The sequence below is a fragment of the Hippocampus zosterae genome, chromosome 7 (genome assembly GCF_025434085.1).
Source record: "Hippocampus zosterae strain Florida chromosome 7, ASM2543408v3, whole genome shotgun sequence".
Lineage (NCBI taxonomy): Eukaryota > Metazoa > Chordata > Actinopteri > Syngnathiformes > Syngnathidae > Hippocampus > Hippocampus zosterae.
This window is the reverse complement of record NC_067457.1, coordinates 376958-390167: the sequence shown is the minus strand read 5'-3', so window position 1 is coordinate 390167 and position 13210 is coordinate 376958. Positions and strand designations below refer to the sequence as shown.

The 13210-nt window shown below is 58.7% G+C and overlaps 1 protein-coding gene across 3 annotated transcripts; it reads left to right on the top strand.

Annotated features, from left to right (window-relative positions):
• Positions 1-508: 508 nt before the first annotated feature.
• dnmbp (dynamin binding protein) lies at positions 509-12912 on the top strand. Of its 3 annotated transcripts, XM_052069323.1 has the most exons (16): positions 509-656; positions 822-944; positions 2210-3943; positions 7914-8128; positions 8215-8314; positions 8407-8554; positions 9185-9202; positions 9615-9814; positions 9883-10013; positions 10086-10190; positions 10264-10392; positions 10534-10869; positions 10943-11143; positions 11297-11495; positions 11570-12108; positions 12181-12912. In XM_052069323.1, exons 1-16 carry the CDS (start codon positions 512-514, stop codon positions 12364-12366), a joined length of 4509 nt encoding a protein of 1502 aa, XP_051925283.1. In that variant the 5' UTR covers positions 509-511; the 3' UTR covers positions 12367-12912. The 3 variants fall into 3 exon arrangements, with proteins under 3 accessions (XP_051925283.1, XP_051925284.1, XP_051925285.1); XM_052069324.1 differs by lacking the exon at positions 9185-9202; XM_052069325.1 differs by lacking the exons at positions 509-656; positions 822-944; positions 2210-3943 and adding an exon at positions 4496-6470.
• The last annotated feature ends 298 nt before the right edge of the window (positions 12913-13210 follow it).

The following is a 13210-nucleotide window of genomic DNA, read 5'->3' as shown; positions in this document are numbered from 1 at the left end:
TAAATCGTCTGCCTTCGTGTCGCGGAACTTGACATTTTGACAGCAAACCCATTGGGCACGTCGGCTGTAAATGTTGCAACTTGTCGTCCGCTCCCTCCCGGGATCATCTGCGGGTCTTGTTCTGAAGACTCGCAGACGGTCCACGCGTAGGTTTGTGCATGCCAAGACGCGCTTCGGCAAGCGCATGGCTTCTGGCTGGCGACCGCTCTTGTAACGTGAAGGAAAATGAGCCAGATTGTGTTTGTTCTCCTCTTGTGCTCTTACTTTGGCCACAACAGACTCCAGAGTTTAAAAAAAAAAACTCTTCACTCAGTACCAATGCCATGAGTACTTTTAGGCAAGGTCAATGTCATTTCACGCCATGACAAAAAATGGTGAACGAGACCCTTGTTGTCACACTGCCAAGGATTTGTTTGTTTTGTTTGTGTCCGTATTTATTGCCGACGGATCCATGAATGGCTTCAATTCAATCGTTGCGACATGACTTTTCTGTCGGCGCAGGTTATGAGTGATGGAAGCGGGAACGCTGGTGCGCGCCGTGTTCGAGTTCCTCCCCAGCGTCTCCGAGGAGCTGCCCCTCTTCGCCGGCGATGTCATCGAGGTGCTGGGCGCGGTGGACGAGTTCTGGTTGCTGGGCGACAAAGACGGCGTCACCGGTAAGCGGACGTCAAGAGAACCTTGGGCGCCACGGGGATGTTTAGACACGAACGCCGAGTTGCTTAAAATACGAGCCGAATGACTAAAGGTCATGCCAACTAAGGAAGTTGGGTTTTCTCTCCCCCTGCCCCCCCCTCCCCCATCCCAATGTGTGCTGGCTGCAGGTCAGTTTCCCAGCACTTTTGTGGAAGAGGTGACCGTTCCCAGCTCCGAGCCCGAAGATCCCCTCTACGTGTGCGTCAATGATTTCTGCTCCACGCGACCCGACGGCCTTTCGCTCGTGAGAGGTACGCGATTGAAATTTGAGTCTTTTCACTTTGGTCTCCTTCAACGCGACAGACAATTGCTTAAGCCATTGCCTTTGTTTTGTGTCTTTCGGGGGGAGAATCGCGCCTCTGTCGGCTTTGTCGCAAGCGAAGAAGGAAAATGCTCAGTTTGTGGCCCACTTTGTCATCCTCTCTTGTGCTTCCCCGAATTCCCCACTAGATGGCATCAGATGCTTCACGGAGACTGTCGTCAACTCACCTGTTGTGTTTTCTTCGTTTTTAGTTTCCCGGAATTCTTTTCATGCGACGACATGAGCCCAAGTCTTTGGGTGTGTACGCATGCGCGCGTCCTTCTTTTACCGTCACGCTCGCATCTCGAGACAACGATGTTTGCGAGTATACGTCACACCGGTAAAATTGCAGTTGTGGTGACGATTCACCAAATGTGTTGTTTTCGAGAAATGCCTCCCGTTGATCACGCGGGATCGCCGCGCGATCTTGTTTGAACAAGATCCAGCAAATGACATTTCCTGCATCCTGGGAAATGGTGCGCGCTGGCCGTCTGCGGCATGTTCACTTGCGGTAGGAATTTCCACGCTCCTCTTGACCTCGTCCCAGTTCTGCTCGCAGACACAATGGGAGGCGGAGCCGCGGGCTCTTGTGGAATGTGACCCCCCCTGCCCCCCCCACCGTAACTTTAGCCTGAGCATTCATCCCGCCGACGCTCTCGCAAAATAAACGGAGCGTATTTAAGCGTGAGATGGTTTCCGTTTCTTCCGTTCACTCAGCCTTCGCCGCGGCAAGTTGCAGCATTTCCGCCACCAGCCGAAACTCGCTTCTAGACATGACAGACGGGTCGTGAAAAAAAAAAAATATATCACACCAAAATAAGTGACATTGTTTGCGTTCTCAATTTCATTCATCCTGTGGCGTTCTATATAAATCAGAATGTATTGTATTGTATTGTATTGTATTGTAAAAGAACGCGGGAGATTTTAGCTTAGCTTAGCTTTAGCTTGCTCAATGAAGGTCTTCGGAACGTATAACGCCGCAGTGTCGGGGCGGAAAAAAAATGAAAGTCACCCATATGCAGCAAATAAAGTTCCTTCCTTAAGTGGCGGGAATGACAGGTTTGATTGGCCGCGTCACGTCACGTAGGAAGAGCGGAAACGTTCTGTTCCGTTTATGGAGCGCGGTCATCTAAAAATGGCCGCCACTCCAAATTGTCACGAAGAAGCCGAGCGCTCGATCTTGGAATAAACGCTGGCCGTCGTGCCTCTCCACAGGCGACGTGCTGGTCGGCCAGGCGGGGGAGTCGGCGGCCTCGGGGGACTCCTGGCTTTGGGGCCGCAACGGCCGGGGGGCCCGCGGCGTCTTCCCCGCGTCCTGCGTGAAGGAGCTGACGGCGTCGCGCCGCTCCAGGCGGCCGTCGGAGCGCTCGGCCCGGGCCGGGACTTGGGAGCCGCCGGCGTACGCCCTGGGCCTGGCCCGGGCTCTCATGAGTCTGCACGCGCAGCTCAACGAGGAGCTGGACTTCCGCCGGGGGGATGTCATCGTCATCACCGGGCTGCCCGAGCCGGGCTGGTTTGAGGGGGAGCTGGACGGCCGCAGGGGCGTCTTTCCCGAGGGCTTCGTGGAGCTCCTGAGTCCTCTTCGCTCGCCCCGGGAGCCGGCGCGCCACCCCCGCTCTCTCGGCGATGACGGTGACGAAGAGGCGGAGGAGCGGCGGCAAGAGTCGGCAGTGGACGAGGCGGAGGCGGAAGGCGCCGTGTACGGAGTGGCGCTCTACCAGTTCCGAGCCATGGAGCCCGCCGAGTTGGACTTTGACGTGGGCGACCGCATCCGCGTGGTGGACACCTTGGACGACGGCTGGCTGGAGGGCGAACTCGGAGGCCGGCGTGGCATCTTTCCGCATCGTTTCGTCCAAATCGACGACTCCGGCCTAAAAAGGGCCAAGGGAACGGGTCGCTGCGAACCCGAGGAGGAGGAGGAGGAGAGCACTTTCCAAAATGGCTGCCCCAACGGCGCCGACCTGAATGGGACCTCTTACGAAGATCACACCATCTGGGATCTGGACTACTTTGAGAGGAGCGAGCAGCGGAGCCAGACCCACGCGGCCCCCGAGGAAAGCGGGAGGGAGCGCCGTTCCGGCAGCGGGCCGCCGGCGAGGCCTCGACTCCCGCCGCCGCGCCCCAGCCAACCTGCGCGCAGCCACGTCGGCCCGCTAGCCGCCGGCGGGAAGGCCCCGCCGGCGGCCAAATTAGCTCCTAGCCTCACTCTTCCCGGCGCGTATTGCGCCGCGGCTAGCCGAGCGTGGACGAGCCTCGCGGAGAACCCCGGACGGAAGAAGCCGGGCCTCGGCGGGGGCCAAAGCCGACGGCGGCACTCCGGCTTGGACGCTTGGCCGACGTCGGCCGGCGACTTGGAGGCCAAACTCTCCCAGCAGCTGTTTGAATTTGAGAAAAGCCTGACGGCGTCTCCCGTCTCCAGACACTTCTCCATCGTGGGCTACGGCGACGAGAGCGACATCGTCCGCGGCTCCCGGCCTTCCCGGGGGGGGCGCGGCTCCGCTTCCTCTTCCTCCTCGGAGAGACGCGGTGCCCTCCGCCCGCCGCCCCCCCGGCCCCGAGCCGCGCCCGCGAGCGGACCGACCCGCCCCGCTCTGCGGCCGCCCCCGCCCGCCCCGAGACCCGCCACCCATCCCCCCCTCGACGACGAGGCCGCTGGAAGCATCTCGGACCCGATGGCCGCCGATGTCGGCGACCCGGCGGCCGGCGGGGAACACGAGGTCCTGTTCCAGCAGGAAGCCGAGCCGGATCAGGAGACGGAGGCGCTGCTGTCGCTGCGGCTCCGAGAGCTGGAGAACAACATGGAGGCGTACGCGCGCACCGCCGAGGAGCTCCGGGCCATGCTGGAGGAGGACCAGGAGGAGGAGGAGGCCCGCGCGCAGGTCCTGGAGAACCTGGAGTTCTGCAACTACGCGCTGGAGACGCTGGCCTTGGAGCAGTGGCAGTTGCAAGGTCAGTGTCAGCCGCCGGACAGTTTGACACGGGGGCCGATTGCACGGGCCTCATTGCGGAGGGAGTACATTGGAGGAGGAGCTTGTTTAAAAAAAAAAAAGAAAATTATCGCCCGTGGAGCATCCCATTGTGCACCTGGCTGAAGATGTTGATGTCGTCTCGGAGAAAAAAAACAAACCAAACAGAAAGCAAATGAAAAAAAAACAAGCCTCTCAAGAGTTTCAAAGTGGCCGGGAAATGGACCCGCTCCTTTCCCTTCCGTTTGGGTGCTATTCAAACCTGTCTTTGTAGTTCAGGGTCGGGGGGGTGGGGGGGGGGGTTGTTGTTGTTGAACAAACAGTAGGCCTCCCTTTTGTTTTCCTTTTCCTCACACAAAAGTGTTTGAGGTGGAAGCGGCGTTCCACAACAGCTCGTTCTACTTTTTCAGGCTCGCGCTCTGACCTCGTTGTTCCTGGCCTTCTTTACTTTGTGTTTCAAACACTGATCCACCCCACCCCACCCCACCCCCCAGGTCCAAGCTGTCAAACAGTATCTTTGCGCAGGTACTCTGGCCAGTCTGTAAGAGCAGGAAATGAAACTGACATCAAACAGGATAGAGGGCAGGAGGGAGCGGTCGTGCTCGGCAATATTGTGGAATTTGTCTCTATCTACCGTCAAAGACTGCAAACCCCCCCGGGGGACGGTGTTTTCCTGGAAGCAGCCAATCGAGACAGTGGGAGGGGCTCCCGGGCTAATCCTCCACTCATATGACTGGGCTGAATCATTAACCAACGGAGGCCCCTCCTTGGGTCCGCCGCCTTCAACGATTCGCTGAGACGACGGCGGGGAGGGTCCGATTCTGTTACGCCGAGAGCCGGGAGGCGCTCGGGGCCAGGCAGTCGCGCTGGGGCCATGTCGAGCAGAGCCAGAAAACAAGCGGCAGACGGCGGCCGGCCAAAATGCCCGACGGACGGAGTCTCCAGCCGCGCTTTTTGAAGGAATGCCGCCATCGGCCACCAAGCAATCCACCTCACTGAAGACCAAAGTGCACTGGAGCCGGCGAGGAGCATGCAGAGCCCCATCACCTTTGCTCCCGCCGCCTGGAACTTTGCTCCCGGGGCGGCGGTGAGAAGGGGCAAGAGCGCGGAAGAGCTGCGGGACGCCGGATGGGCCAAGGAAAGCGAGCGACTGGCTCACCTGCAACATTTCCAGCAACTGCAGCGAGGGCCGGCGTACGCCGTCTACGGAGCGGCTCCCCCTGGCCTCCCGGGGCCAGCCCCCGCGCCTTTTAACCCCGTCCCGATTCCCGCTCATCTGATGCCCGCACAGGGGGGCCCCATCGCCCTCGGGGGTGCCTTCCCGCCCCCGTGGCCCGTTTGGCCGCAGGGCGGCGAACGCGAGTCGCCCTACGGACGCGACGTCTACTACCACCCGGGTTCGCAGGACGGCCACCTGGACGTGAGGATATCCCGATGGCAAGGCCACCGCTGCTTCTATCGAGGCCCCGAAGATGACGAGCGAGTCCGCGAAGGCTACGCCAAATTCCAGGAGGAGAGAAGACCGGACCGGAGGGGGACCGACGGCCGACGGAACGCCGACGCTTACGGCCGCGGAGAATCGGAGGAGTGCGATCGGGAGGAAAAATACAAGCGCGGGGAGAATTGCCAACCAAGAAAGCGCCACGACAGAGAATATTACGAAGAGAGGGCGCATCGTGAACGGGACGGCTACGGCCATCCATACGGAGACTACGGCGACACTCATGACGGCTATGGCGATCCATACGAAGGCTACCGCTACCGCTACGACGACACGCGTAGAGACGATCTCCGATATGGCGATCGTCATCCTGCCCGAGACGCCGACTATTACCGTTCCGCTGTTGACAAACGCTATCGGGAAAAAGACCCTTATGGAGAGGAGGCGCGTTACAGGGAAGCAAAATACGAGGACCAGTACCAGGATCGGCGTTCAGAAGAAGAATATGAGCGCAGGGGACGCGCTTACAGAGACGAGGACGTCTACCACCCAAGAAGTGAAGAAAACTACGCAAAGAGAGCCAGGGCCCAGCGGGACTCCCAATTGGACGAGCGCAGCGGCGGCCACGGACAGGCTGGGCGCTCTTGTCGGTACAAGGACGCGGGCGATATCCGCAGGGACGAGCGCTCCGACCGCCGACGAAGGGACGGCGACGAGCGACGGGACTCCTACGATGACGAGAACGAGCGGCGCCCCCACTGGACAGAAAGGGAACCCGACCAACCCGCCCGGCGCCGACCCGGGGACCAGTATCGGGATTTGCGCTCTTTGTCTGCGGATTCGTGCGCTGAGCAAGACCCGCGACCCCGACGCAAGACCCATTGCGAGGAATGGGTGGAAGAGCAGAACAAGAAGCTGGCCCTGCGGCAGATGCGCTCTTTGGAGGAGCCCGGCGAGGGCCGCCGGCCCCTCTACGTGGGCTCTCTGGATCGCAAGGCCTCCCGCGGGAAGACGGCTGCCGCCGCTCTGGCAAAGTCGCCCTTCGCCACCAGCAGGAGGCCAAACCGAGGTAAACGGCGCACCGTCAGCCGGCGTGTCGCCATGCGCGCCAAGGGAGCAATTTCGCTCTGGGCTCCGCCCACCCGCCCTACCGGTTTTGTGGCCTCTCGCTTTTTGTTGTCATCGCCCAAGACGTCTTCGCATGTTGACCGGTCTGGTTGGTTCAAGCGGAACATGTTTGCTCCGAAGGGAAACCGACACCCGTTCCATCTCGGAACAAAGCACCCGAAAGTCAGGGGATTGATTGAGGGAATGAGAGCTGGCTTGCGTGCATTGCGTCTGAGAAGAAGCAGGTGGCCCCCCCCCCCCCCCACAGTCACCTAGACGCACAGTCCGGAGCCCGGGTCGTAATCCCTCGCGTCAGCATGGCGGGGGTCCGTCTGGTGCCAGGCGCTGGCTAGCTCGGCTCCTGACTCCTTTTCTGTCAGACTGAGCACTCGGGGGCGGGGGCTGGGGGGGGGGGTTGCTTTGAGAGGTGACGCCATTTTTCAAAACACTCCCGTGCACGCTTCCCGTCTTGTCATCCTTTAATCCTGTTAGTGTTTCAACACAGCCACATTGCAGTGGGAAGAGGGGGTGCGCATTTGTGCAACCACATGATTTCACTTCATTTTTTTTTCATTCAATGGCACTTTTACACAGATTATCGCTTGGTCATGGTCTCATTTTTGTTTTTCTTTTCAACCCCCCCCCCCCCTGGACGCAAACAAGGCGTCCAATTGTGTTTGAGTCGAGCGTCTGTGGCCATGGCGTCTCGCTGCTGTGATCAAGCAGCATATGCCGCCTTGTCCTGGCTAATCCGTCGGCGCTCATCGCCATTGGTTGCTGGGCTTGCTGAGGGGGGGGGGGGGTGAATGAAGTGAGCAAATGGTGGGGTTGGGCTGCAGAATACTTGAAAGCTCCGTTGGCAGAATGGAAGTTGGTCCCGGTCGTGTTGAGGACAAACGAAGCGCAAGCTGCAACTAGCTTGAAGCGTCTCTCCTTTTTGTAATTGCTGCAAGCAAAAGTCACGCCCCCAACTTTGGCCTCATATTATGAGAATGCCCCCCCTCTCCCTACCCCCCCCCCCCCCCTCTCCCACTGGCCCGGTTGCCAGAGTGACTGGCCGTCCCACTTGGACGGTCTCCGAGCGCGTTGTGCACATGCAAATGCGGCGCGTCCGCCGAGCCGTTTGGATTCCGCACGGCGGAGCAAATAAAAGCGTCGCTTGATGAAAAAGCGGGTCAGCCCCCGAATGTGGCGCGGCCGCGCCTGCCGCCGCTCGAGCGTGGGAAAGATTCCAAGGATTCTCTGTGGCGCCTCGTTGGTGGATTGATATCGGACACATCAATCAAATGGACACCCTAGGGCAGGGGGGAGTCGAGGGGAGGGGGGTTGGCCTTTGATGAACATCTTACATGAACTCTGGAAAAGCTCATCAGTGTCGCTCAACGTTCCTTTTTGATTGTTTCAGAAATGACGTGGCTGTCGTCGGAGCCCTCCAAGCCCGCTTCGGCCGGCGACGCCGTGCTTGACACCGCACCCGACGCCGCCGCCGAGGACCCCGAGCTGAGGATGCTGGAGAAGCGATCCAAGGTGATCGAGGAGATGCTGCAGACGGAGAAGGACTACATCAAGGACCTGCAAATGTGCGTGCTGGAGATCATCGAGCCTCTGAAGAAGAAGCAGGTAAGGAGGCGCTTCCTTCCTTCCTTCCGCCCGGAACTCGGACTTGGCGCTTTCATGTTTTTCCGTCATGTCGTTTTGGTTCCAAGGTGAAGAACGTGGACTTTGACGGACTTTTTGGCAACATCAACTCCGTGATCGATCTGTCCCAGCGGCTGTTTGAAACGCTGGAGGAAACGGACTCCATCGGTAAGCCTTCAAACGTCGTCGCCGCCGCCCTCTGTCCATTTTTCTGGATCTCGCGCTTCGTCGGCCGGGCCTGACGTCACGTGACTCTCCAGGAAAGGTCTTCCTGGACTTTAAAACGGAGCTGGAGGGGGCCTACAACGTCTATTGCCAGAACCACGACGACGCCATCTCGCTGCTGGAAAGCTACGAGAAGGACGAAAACATCCAGCGCCATGTGTTGGACTGTCTGGAGAGGCTGAGGTAAGAAGGGAGAGGGAACCCTTACACCCCCTCACACCCCCAAAACAAATTGTGCTTGTTGAAGAGCACCGAGACTAAAATGTGTCCGACGTAAAAGATGTTTAGTTAATGGAGGTTGCGAGATGACCTTTCCACTGTTGGCGCCCCCAAGTGGTGATACGCGCTGGTGCAAATGCCCCTCATGTGTGACTTTATCTTCAAAAATGGATCAATAAACGGCCTCCGCTACAGCCGCCTTGCTGCTTTCCCGCTCGGCTTTTAGTTGTCAGCGCGAGCAAAAGCTCAAAGTGGGACGGTGGAGGAATGCGCCCTGCCCTGTTGCGCCTGTTTGTCCCGCACCGAGTCCGATACTTGAGTTGACGCAACGAGCCTTCGGAACGCGGGCTTGGTTTCGAACGGGAACGGCGCCGCTTCCGCCGAGAAAAGTCATCAACAAAAATGTGACGCGGCTGCCACGCCAGTGGAAATACCCAAGGCGGCCTCAGATACGTCCCCGCGGACGCTAACGGCAACTTGTCTCGTTCATTTCATCGGCTTTGTGTTCAAGGGAGGCGAAAATAGTTGAGAAACGCCATTCATGAATCCTGTTATCTCTTCTCACCCCCCCAACCCCCCCCTTCACACCCGCAGGGCCATATATCGAGAGTGGTAAGTCTCCACAAAGAGTGTTGCCATGAGCATGTCAATCATCCTGATTGCTAACACCCTTTGATTGACCTTTGTGTGTGTGTCCTGCATGTGCGCGTGCGTGTGTGTGCGCGCGTCTCATCGTCCTCCTCGGGTGGAAATTGTTGTGGTGTTTGCATGTGGCCGTTGCCCGGTTGTCGCTTTTGTGCGCCGTCGACTGGGAAGCGGGGAAACTAGCGCCATCCTGTGGACTCAAACAAGAATTGACTGCTTAGTTTTCAAGCGGAGCTCTTCCGTCCGCTCGATGGCGTTGGTTGACTTCCTTATCGTGTGGCTTCATTCAAGACGTGACGGATTTGCACCGGGCAATTTTTAATTTTGCTTACACTCATCCATCTTCTTATTTTTTTGTTGGGGGGGGGGTGCTGTTCAGGGGCAAAACCAACTACATCAACCTGGGCTCTTTCCTCATCAAGCCGGTGCAGCGGGTCATGCGCTACCCGCTGCTGCTGGCGGAGCTGCTGGGGGCCACGCCCGAGAGCCACCACGACCGGCCCCGGCTCGCTCAGGCTCTGCAGGCCGTCAAGGAAATCAACGTCAACATCAACGAGTGCAAGCGTCGGAAGGACCTGGGTGAGAATTTCATTCTCTCGCGTCCGACGCCGACGCTTCTTCTGACCGTCCCGCCGTGCCCTCCCCAGTGGTCAAGTACAGGAAGGGCGACGAGGACACCTTCATCGACAAAATCTCCAAACTCAGCATGCATTCCATCATCAAGAAGTCCAACCGTGTCAGCAGCCACCTCAAGCACCTGACGGGAATTTCACCCCAGGTACGAACGCGGCTCGCTCGCGGGTGCTCGGCGTGGCGGGCGCTGCTCTAACATGGTGGCTTCTAACCTCAGATTAAAGACGAGGCGTTCGACGAGGCCGAAAGGAGCTTCCGGCTGCAGGAGAGACTCATTAAATCTTTCGTCCGGGACATTTCCTTGTACCTGCAGCACATCAGGGTACTTTGGTTTTGGGCGCGGCTCCCAGTACGGCAGCCGCCCACGGTTTCTGACGCTTTTGCATCTCGGGCAGGAATCGGCCTCGGTGAAGGTGCTGGCGGCCATCAGCTTCTGCGACATCTACACGGAGCAAAGTCTCCCCGAGCCGGAGCGCTTCCAGAGAGCCCATCGATGCATCGGCGACGAGCAGTTCACCCAGTTTGTAAGTGAAGTGCCGCCTCGGGATGTTTCGTCCGCATTCAACGGAAATGGCAAACGTACAAGTCCAGATGAAAAGTGCTAAAATAGGCGTGGATGGAACAGCCGGTGACGGCGCCTTGCTTTGCGCTTTCCGTTTGAGCAGAAGGAGCGCACGGAAGCTTTGGTGATCAACCCGCTCACGCAGCTCCTCCTCATGTTCGCCGGGCCCCACAAGCTGATCCAGAAGCGTTTCGACAAGCTGCTGGACTACGACAGTTGCAAGGAGCGAGCCGAGCGCCTCAAGGACCGGCGGGTTCAGGACGAGCTGCGGGTGGCGCGCGGCAACTACGAGGCGCTCAACGCCCAACTTTTGGACGAGCTGCCAAAGTTCCACGGCGCCGCCGAGGAGCTCCTCGCCGGCTGCGTGCGGGCCTTCGCTCAGGCTCAGAAAGACTTCATGAAGACCACCCTCGGGGAGCTGAAACCGCTCCTTCAAGCCGTGAGTCGGATTCGGTCGGGTCGGCCATTTGCGCCGAGGGCTACGTAGCGACCACCTTTGCGTTTGTCTCCAGTTTTCTCACAAGGTGGGCACCGAGGGCCACTTGGTGGCCCAGTTCCAAGAAGAGCACGGCCGCGTGCTTCGGCTTCTGCAGAGCTTCAGCTTCTGCCCTGAAAACCTGCCCGCCGTTGCCGCCGCCGCCGCCGGCGCGACCGTTAGCCCCAGCAAGAAAACCCTGGAGAAGCACAGCGCCAAAAAGCAACTCCAAGGACCTGTGAGTCGCCCCGCCCGCAGCCTCACTCCATTTGGGGTTGAATTTGGTTACAGGACTTAGAGGGGGTAGTTTCTAAACGTCCGACGGGCCCGAGCGAGCGCGTCGCACGGCGCGCGGCCTAACCTTCGGACCCGGTCCCTCCCGTCCTTCCAGCCCAACTGCATCTTGCAGACCGAGCGGCATCGAGCCGGCCTGCTGGCGCGCTACGGTCCCGGGAAACTCTTCCAGGCCGAGAGGAACTTCAACGCGGCCCAGGATCTGGATGTGTCCGTCCTGGAGGGGGACCTGGTGGGCGTCATCAAGCAGCAGGACCCCATGGGGAGCAACAATCGCTGGCTGATCGACAACGGCGGTAGGTCCGGCCGTTCGCTAGCTTGACGTCGGAAGAAAACCAAACTTTCCACTTTTCCTTTTCTGGCTCCGCAGTCACGAAGGGCTTCGTCTACAGTTCCTTCCTGAAGCCCTACAACCCGCGCCGGAGCCAGTCGGACGTGTCCATCGAGAGCCAGTCGTCCAACGAGTCGGGCTACGGCGGCTCCTCGCCCGTTTTCTCTCGCCAGAACAGCGACAGCACGCTAACGTTCAGCCGGGAAACGGCGAGCGTCAGCTTCTCCGCCACGCGGGTCCCGAGCCGCTCGCCCCCGGACTCGGCCCCGCCTCGCGGGCTTCGCCCCGACCCGGCCGGTCCGAGCGACTCGTCGCCGCGGAGCCCCTCCGACCGCGGGGCGTTGGCCGAGCGCCGCGCCGCCTTCGCTCAAAGGGACGCGGAGTCCTCCCGCCGCCGCGGGGACCCGTACGACGGCGGTCACGCCGGCCCGGGCGACCGGTCCGAGACGGACTCCTCTTCCTCGCGGCGGAGACGCGGCGACGAGGCTTCCGATTCTTACCGGCGGAGGAACGGCGGGCCCGAGAAATCGGCCTACTCTCTCGAAGACTTCGGCGAGCCCGAATCGGACGGGCACCAGGTGAGCTTTTGCCCGACCGAAATGTCGTATGTCCGGGCGACGTATTGAAAAGCGGCGACTGGTCTTTTTCAGATCTACTTTGCCCTGTACTCCTTCAGCGCTCGTTGCGCCAACGAACTGAGCATTTCGGCCAACCAGCGTCTGCGCATCCTGGAGTTCCAGGATATGAACGGCAACGCCGAGTGGTGGCTCGGCGAGGCCGGCGGCCGACGAGGCTACGTGCCGTCCAATTACATCCGCAAGTCCGAGTACACCTGACCCTTGCTCACGCGGCGCTGAGACTGTTTGCGCAGAGGCCACGCAACCGCAAACCGGCCGCTTATTTTTGCAGTGATGGACTTTTGCTCCTAGCGTCGTGCCCGGATTTAAAGAACAAAAAAAAAAAGGTACTTTGCATTGATCCCTGTAAAGTCATGAGGATAATACGTTGAGTATTAATAACACATTGTGAAAGGTTAAAAATTTGGGGGGGGGGGACCCGACCACTGTGTTCATTGCACTTTCTCCATTTGGCGTCATAAGAATGGTGTGGCCAACAATCAAAGTGTGAGCTTGGACAGTATGCTGTGGCGTGTGTGTGTGACTTTTTTAATTTTATTTTTTAAAATCTGCACTCCTTAACTTCTCTCCATGTCAGTGGCCTATTTTGTATTTTTTTTAAAGCTGGAGTGACACTGTGAAATGATGTTCAATAAGGAGAGCAGATTTGCTCCCTGTGTACATACTGTCATGTCATGTTGTCGTCTCGGGAATATTTGCGTGCGATCTCTCACCTTTTTGAATAAACCAACCATGTGAGAATGACTCTTTGGACAAATTCCGTTTATTTCCTCATCCTCAACGGAGTCCGACTAACTTTGGAGGGAGGCGATGCGGTCACTGGCCGAGACGCGCACCAGAAGGAACGTAACAAGTGAAGGGCAAAGTGTGTAAAAGAGCAAATTGAAATTGCCGTGACTGTTAGCACGTTTGTGGAAAGCCGTTTTCGTTTCGGTTTCCTTTCGCTTTGGTTGTTATTCGGCAATAACCAGCACAGCAGTACAGGTCAAAGGTTAACAAAGGTTTGTTTGAGCCTCATGCAGCAGCTTAAACACACAAATCT

Bases quoted from the DNA above. Each gene is read 5' to 3' on its own strand.
- dnmbp (XM_052069323.1), top strand. From the start codon at position 512: ATGGAAGCGGGAACGCTGGTGCGCGCCGTGTTCGAGTTCCTCCCCAGC. The intron at 945-2,209 runs GTACGCGATTGA...GCCTCTCCACAG, and splicing joins CGGCCTTTCGCTCGTGAGAG to GCGACGTGCTGGTCGGCCAG. The intron at 8,315-8,406 runs GTAAGCCTTCAA...GTGACTCTCCAG, and splicing joins GGAGGAAACGGACTCCATCG to GAAAGGTCTTCCTGGACTTT.